This window comes from Penaeus japonicus, unplaced genomic scaffold, assembly GCF_977035675.1.
Source record: "Penaeus japonicus unplaced genomic scaffold, GWHDUDI00000001_assembly GWHDUDI00000009, whole genome shotgun sequence".
NCBI classification, from domain to species: domain Eukaryota; kingdom Metazoa; phylum Arthropoda; class Malacostraca; order Decapoda; family Penaeidae; genus Penaeus; species Penaeus japonicus.
This window is the reverse complement of record NW_028234411.1, coordinates 25090944-25098443: the sequence shown is the minus strand read 5'-3', so window position 1 is coordinate 25098443 and position 7500 is coordinate 25090944. Positions and strand designations below refer to the sequence as shown.

At 53.1% G+C, this 7500-nt stretch overlaps 1 protein-coding gene across 1 annotated transcript in view; it reads right to left on the bottom strand.

The window, feature by feature from the left end:
* The window catches only part of LOC122245262 (tektin-4-like), a 21573-nt gene that overhangs the window by 1011 nt on the left and 13062 nt on the right, over positions 1 to 7500 (bottom strand). Inside the window, exons 5-8 of the mRNA XM_086540241.1 lie at positions 6781 to 6969; positions 4057 to 4185; positions 2550 to 2669; positions 1869 to 2023 (exon numbers count right to left, since the gene is read on the bottom strand). Coding sequence (XP_086396367.1) covers positions 1869 to 2023; positions 2550 to 2669; positions 4057 to 4185; positions 6781 to 6969 — 593 coding nt within the window. The remainder of the gene's footprint in view (positions 1 to 1868; positions 2024 to 2549; positions 2670 to 4056; positions 4186 to 6780; positions 6970 to 7500) is intronic.

Sequence of the window (7500 nt, the reverse complement as noted above, 5' to 3'; positions counted from 1 at the left end):
CCTCCTTCCTTCCCTCCCTCCTTCCTTTCCAACCCCTCCCTCTCTTTCCCAATCCCTCTCTTCCCCTTTCCCATTCCACCCGATCACCTTCTCCCTACCCTTCCTGTCCATTCCTACCTCCTTCGTTCACTTTCTCGCCCTCCCTCCCTAATCCCTACTCCCCCCCCCACTTCTTCCTTCCTTCCTTCTCCCTCCCGACTTCCCCCTCCCTCTCATTCCTTTTCCCTCCTTCTCTCTTTCCCGCTTCCTCCTTAATCCCTACTTCTTGAATTTCCAACCCTTCCCTCTCCCCCCCTCCTATTCCCTTTCCCTCTCCCATACCCATCCCCTATTTCCTCACCCACTCCCTACTCCCTTTCCTACTACCTACTCCCTTCTCCCCTCCCCACTCCCTACTCGCTTCTCTACTCCCTACTTCCTCAACCACTCCCTACTCCCTTTCCTACTACCTACTCCCTTCTCCCCTCCCCACTCCCTACTTCCTCAACCACTCCCTACTCCCTTTCCTACTACCTACTCCCTTCTCCCCTCCCCACTCCCTACTTCCTCAACCACTCCCTACTCCCTTTCCTACTACCTACTCCCTTCTCCCCTCCCCACTCCCTACTTCCTCAACCACTCCCTACTCCCTTTCCTACTACCTACTCCCTCCCACTCCCTCCTCCCTTCTCTACCCCCTATTTCCTCACCCACTCCCTACTCCCTTTCCTACTACCTACTCCCTTCCCCACTCCCTACTCGCTTCTCTACTCCCTACTTCCTCAACCACTCCCTACTCCCTTTCCTACTACCTACTCCCTTCTCCCCTCCCCACTCCCTACTCGCTTCTCTACTCCCTACTTCCTCAACCACTCCCTACTCCCTTTCCTACTACCTACTCCCTTCTCCCCTCCCCACTCCCTACTTCCTCAACCACTCCCTACTCCCTTTCCTACTACCTACTCCCTTCTCCCCTCCCCACTCCCTACTTCCTCAACCACTCCCTACTCCCTTTCCTACTACCTACTCCCTTCTCCCCTCCCCACTCCCTACTTCCTCAACCACTCCCTACTCCCTTTCCTACTACCTACTCCCTTCTCCCCTCCCCACTCCCTACTCGCTTCTCTACTCCCTACTTCCTCAACCACTCCCTACTCCCTTTCCTACTACCTACTCCCTTCTCCCCTCCCCACTCCCTACTCGCTTCTCTACTCCCTACTTCCTCAACCACTCCCTACTCCCTTTCCTACTACCTACTCCCTTCTCCCCTCCCCACTCCCTACTTCCTCAACCACTCCCTACTCCCTTTCCTACTACCTACTCCCTTCTCCCCTCCCCACTCCCTACTTCCTCAACCACTCCCTACTCCCTTTCCTACTACCTACTCCCTTCTCCCCTCCCCACTCCCTACTCGCTTCTCTACTCCCTACTTCCTCAACCACTCCCTACTCCCTTTCCTACTACCTACTCCCTTCTCCCCTCCCCACTCCCTACTTCCTCAACCACTCCCTACTCCCTTTCCTACTACCTACTCCCTTCTCCCCTCCCCACTCCCTACTTCCTCAACCACTCCCTACTCCATTTCCTACTACCTACTCCTTATTCCCTTCCCTACTCCCTACTTGCTTTTCTACTCCCTACCTCCTCGCCCACTCCCTACTCCCTTTCCCACTCCCTTACCCATCCCTTATTTCCTCACCCACTCCCTATCCCTTTCCAACTACCAACTCCCTACTCCCTTCCCCACTACCTATTTCCTTACCCACTCCCTACTCCCTTTCCTACTACCAACTCCTTACTCCCTTCCCCTCTCCCTACTCCCTCGCCCACTCCCTACTCCCTTTCTTACTCCCTACTTCCTCGTCTGCTCTCTACTCCCTTAGCACTACCTATAGTGAGGTTGATCCAGACAGCGGTCCGCCCCCGGCCTGAAGGATCGGGTCCAGTGGCGACTCTGGGCAACCTGGAGCGGCGACTCCTTGTCCTGCAGACTCTGGCGGATGGAGGCGATGCTGCCCTCCTCCTCTGCTATTTCCTTTCGTAGCTGTGAGGGGAGAAAGGGGGGAGAGTCACGGGGGTAGGAGGGAGGGGGGAGAGACGTGGAGGGGAGAGTCAGGGGGAAGGGAGGTGGAGGGGGGAGTCAGGGAGGGTAGGAGGGATGGGGTGAAGGGACATGGAGGGGACAGTCAGGGTGGGTAGGAGGGAGGGGGGAAGAGACGTGGAGGGAAGAGTCAGGGGGAAGGGAGGTGGAGGGGAAAGTCAGGGTGCTGGGAAGGAGGGGGAGGGGGGCAGGTGGAGGGAAGAGTAAGGGTTGTAGGAGCAAGGGGGGAGGTGGAGGGAAAGGGTATGGGAAGACACAATGGAAGAAGTTCGTAAGGAAGGTGGATATTATCATATTTTTTCAAGATTTATTTATATCGTCTTTAATTTATTATTTACAACAGCAGTTTTGTTGGATTCTTAAAAACTAAAAAAAATCCTCATCTTACAAATGTCAATTTTCATTTGGCATCCTTTGGTATAGCACTCAAAGAAAACGATGATTGAAAACGGAAAATTTGAGGGGTTACCATTCCATCTTTGGTGACGAGTTTTGCCTTAGCTTCCTCCAATTCTCTCAAGCGGGTGTTGTAAGCGACGTCTGTAGCTTCCGCGGCGGCTTCTGCGTCTCTGGCCACCTCTCTCAGCGCCTTCCGGAGGATTTACCATACAAAGAGTCGACGTCAGTTATCTTACTATGAATTTGAAGCATTTAATCAGTGACAGTGTGTTGGTAAGGTTCATGATTAGGTGATCATTCGCAAATATGTATAGATGTATATAAACAAAAATATATATTTCATATATATATATATATATATATATATATATATATATATATATATATATTAAAAACTATTTTAAACCAAGGCACTATGTTTTTACATATATTGTATCATATTGTAAAACTCTCTTGGATATTAAGCCTTTTATTATTATTATTATTATGTACATCCACGTCCACCAATACAGACCCACACTATCAACCTTCTCTCAACCTTTCTCCCTAATCAATCATTTCTACCAATCATTTCCATCTCTACTACCCCAACACACTGTAACTCCATACCCCCCTCCCTAAAGAAAAGCAATCCCACCCAAATATTTTTAGAAAAAGACGCGACCAACGATCATAAAAGAAGAAAAAAAAAAAAATAACTATTTGTACGTAAAGATCTTTGTTGTTGTTTTTTTTCACATTTTCTACTAAGTCAGATTCAAGATTGCAAGTGAAGAAGGCATTTTGATAAGCTGTATATTATGTTACATGCATCGCAACCAGCCTACTAAAATATGCTTCATTTCGCTCGAGCTCTGTGCGCCGACGTGTCTCGAGCGTCCGAATTCACCCGTTGCATTGCAGGTGCAGATGCCGCAAGTCAAATTAGGTCTCTGCGAATGATAGAGCTCTTTCGTGGAACTATCTGGTGGTTCGTCGTCAAATAATGACCCGGTCCAAGATCTAGTTCGCTAGAAAATACGAAGAGGATATATTTTGTCCCCTTTCAGCGCACGAAGCGCGGAAGCCAAGGCGATCACTAGACCCCGCCTCTGCTAGGTATATTATATATACTCGTGCACGAATTCTTTACGTGCAGTTTGCAAGCGAAATGGTTGTCGAAAATAAAAGAAACTAAACTATCTAACTAAACTAAGCTATCCAGCGACTACGTCACGTACCCGAATCAAACCCCACCCTCACGTACCTCTCAACCAGCCATAATTCCCCTACCAATCACGATGAATCCCCCGCTACACTCTCCGAAGTAAGCTCCTACTGCCACCGACTCCCTCCATCACCCAATCAACCCCTTCAACCCCATCCTCACCCTTCCCGCCCGCCCCTGAGCAACCCGACACTCATCCCGCTCCCACAATCATCCCAAATCAACCAACATCCGCCACCTTAATCATTGCACGACCAACCAAACTTCACCAACCAACGCCACTTACCAAACCTCATCAACCAACCCCCCACCAACCAATCAACCAACCCTAACCAACCTCCTCCCCCCCCCCCTCTCCTCAAATACCGACCTGATCCGAAGCTCCCCTCAGCTGGGCGCCGCTCGTGATCTCCCTCTTGCAGACGTCCATGTGCTGAGCGCTGCGGAGGCGCCACGTTTCAGGCGCTGATGTCCCTTCGTGGAGGGCGGCGGAGACTGGCTGTGGAGGGAGGGAGGGGGGAGGAAGGAAGGAGGGAGGGAGGGAGGGAGGGAGGGAAGGAAGGAGGGAGGGAGGGAGGAAGGGAGGGAGGGGGGGAGGAAGGAGGGAGGGAAGGAGAGGGAGGGAGGGAGGGAGGGAGGAAGGGAGGGAGGGAAGGAGAGGGAGCGAGGGAGGGAAGGAGGGGTGTAGAGAGGAAAGGAAAGAGAGGGTGTGGGGAAGGAAGGGCGTGAGAGTGAAGGGAGGGAGTGAAAGAAAAGAGGAGGGAGATGGAGGGAGGCAGGGAAGGAGATGGATAAGGGATGATGGAATGAGGAAAATGAAAGAATTAAAAATGATTAATAAAATCGTCATCATCTTCAGTTATTACAGTTATTCTTTTCATCATCATCATTTATCATCATCATTGTTCTTGTTCTGAATAACCATTATCATAAATGTCATAATCACTTACGACCACCACCCACTCCCACCACCACCTACTGATACTCCCACCACCACCTACTGATACTCCCACCACCACCTACTCCCACCACCACCACCTACTGATACTCCCACCACCACCACCTACTGATACTCCCACCACCACCTACTCCCACCACCACCACCTACTGATACTCCCACCACCACCTACTGATACTCCCACCACCACCTACTGATACTCCCACCACCACCTACTGATACTCCCACCACCACCTACTGATACTCCCACCACCACCTACTGATACTCCCACCACCACCACCTACTGATACTCCCACCACCACCACCTACTGATACTCCCACCACCACCTACTGATACTCCCACCACCACCTACTGATACTCCCACCACCACCACCTACTGATACTCCCACCACCACCACCTACTGATACTCCCACCACCACCACCTACTGATACTCCCACCACCACCTACTGATACTCCCACCACCACCACCTACTGATACTCCCACCACCACCACCTACTGATACTCCCACCACCACCACCTACTGATACTCCCACCACCACCACCTACTGATACTCCCACCACCACCTACTGATACTCCCACCACCACCTACTGATACTCCCACCACCACCTACTGATACTCCCACCACCACCACCTACTGATACTCCCACCACCACCTACTGATACTCCCACCACCACCTACTGATACTCCCACCACCACCTACTGATACTCCCACCACCACCTACTGATACTCCCACCACCACCTACTCCTGCACCCACCACCTACTGATACTCCCACCACCACCTACTGATACTCCCACCACCACCTACTCCCACCACCACCTACTGATACTCCCACCACCACCACCTACTGATACCCCCACCACCACCTACTGATACTCCCACCACCACCTACTGATACTCCCACCACCACCTACTGATACTCCCACCACCACCTACTGATACTCCCACCACCACCTACTGATACTCCCACCACCACCACCTACTGATACTCCCACCACCACCACCTACTGATACTCCCACCACCACCTACTGATACTCCCACCACCACCTACTGATACTCCCACCACCACCTACTGATACTCCCACCACCACCTACTGATACTCCCACCACCACCACCTACTGATACTCCCACCACCACCTACTGATACTCCCACCACCACCTACTGATACTCCCACCACCACCACCTACTGATACTCCCACCACCACCTACTGATACTCCCACCACCACCTACTGATACTCCCACCACCACCACCTACTGATACTCCCACCACCACCACCTACTGATACTCCCACCACCACCTACTGATACTCCCACCACCACCTACTGATACTCCCACCACCACCTACTGATACTCCCACCACCACCTACTGATACTCCCACCACCACCTACTGATACTCCCACCACCACCTACTGATACTCCCACCACCACCTACTGATACTCCCACCACCACCACCTACTGATACTCCCACCACCACCTACTGATACTCCCACCACCACCACCTACTGATACTCCCACCACCACCTACTGATACTCCCACCACCACCACCTACTGATACTCCCACCACCACCTACTGATACTCCCACCACCACCACCTACTGATACTCCCACCACCACCACCTACTGATACTCCCACCACCACCACCTACTGATACTCCCACCACCACCTACTGATACTCCCACCACCACCACCTACTGATACTCCCACCACCACCTACTGATACTCCCACCACCACCTACTGATACTCCCACCACCACCTACTGATACTCCCACCACCACCACCTACTGATACTCCCACCACCACCACCTACTGATACTCCCACCACCACCACCTACTGATACTCCCACCACCTCCTACTCCCCCCCCCACCACCACCTACTGATACTCCCACCACCACCACCTACTGATACTCCCACCACCACCTACTGATACTCCCACCACCACCACCTACTGATACTCCCACCACCACCTACTGATACTCCCACCACCACCACCTACTGATACTCCCACCACCACCACCTACTGATACTCCCACCACCACCTACTCCCACCACCACCTACTGATACTCCCACCACCACCACCTACTGATACTCCCACCACCACCATCTACTCCCGCTGACCTTGAACTGCGCCTTGACCGCGTGGGTGACCAGCTTGGCCGCCGAGTGGTCCAGCTGGAAGGCCTCCTGCTTGTCCGACCAGTCGTGCTCCAGCAACCTCTTGACCTCCAGCAACCTCGCGATCTGGGCCTCCGTCTCGTTCAGCGACTGCGTCAGGAGGGCGCGGCCGGCGAGCAGGACCTCTGTCTCCTGCAAGAGGAGAGGGGAAGGAGAGGGTGTCGGGAGGGGAAGCGGCACGGGGAGGGGTGTGAGGTGGGAGAGAAGGCTAGAGGAAAAGGGGAAAGGGGAAAGGGGGAAGGGTGGGGGAGGGAAGTAGAGGTTGGGGGATATGGGGTGGGTAGGGGTGGTTTTGAGGGGAGGAAAAAGGGGGGTTGGGCGAGGGGGAGGGAGATGGAAGAGTTGGAGCGGTAGGTATTGGAATGGAGATATTGGTGTGGGGTTGGGGAGAGGTATTGGGATAGAATTGGGGGAGTAGGTATTGGGGTGGGGTTAGGGGAGACGTTGGGAAGATGTGTTGGGGAAGGGTGGGAGAGTAAGTATAGGGATGGTGGTGGTGGGCAGTGGTGACGTGGAGGAGAAGATGGGGAAGGGGGTTAAAGGAAAGCACGGGGGGGGGGGGGGGGGGAAGGTGAAGAGGGAGGCGAGTGGAAGAAAGAGGAAGGAATTAGCGTAGGGATAAGACGGATGGCCAGAGAATGATCTGCTTGATGCATGCAGGCT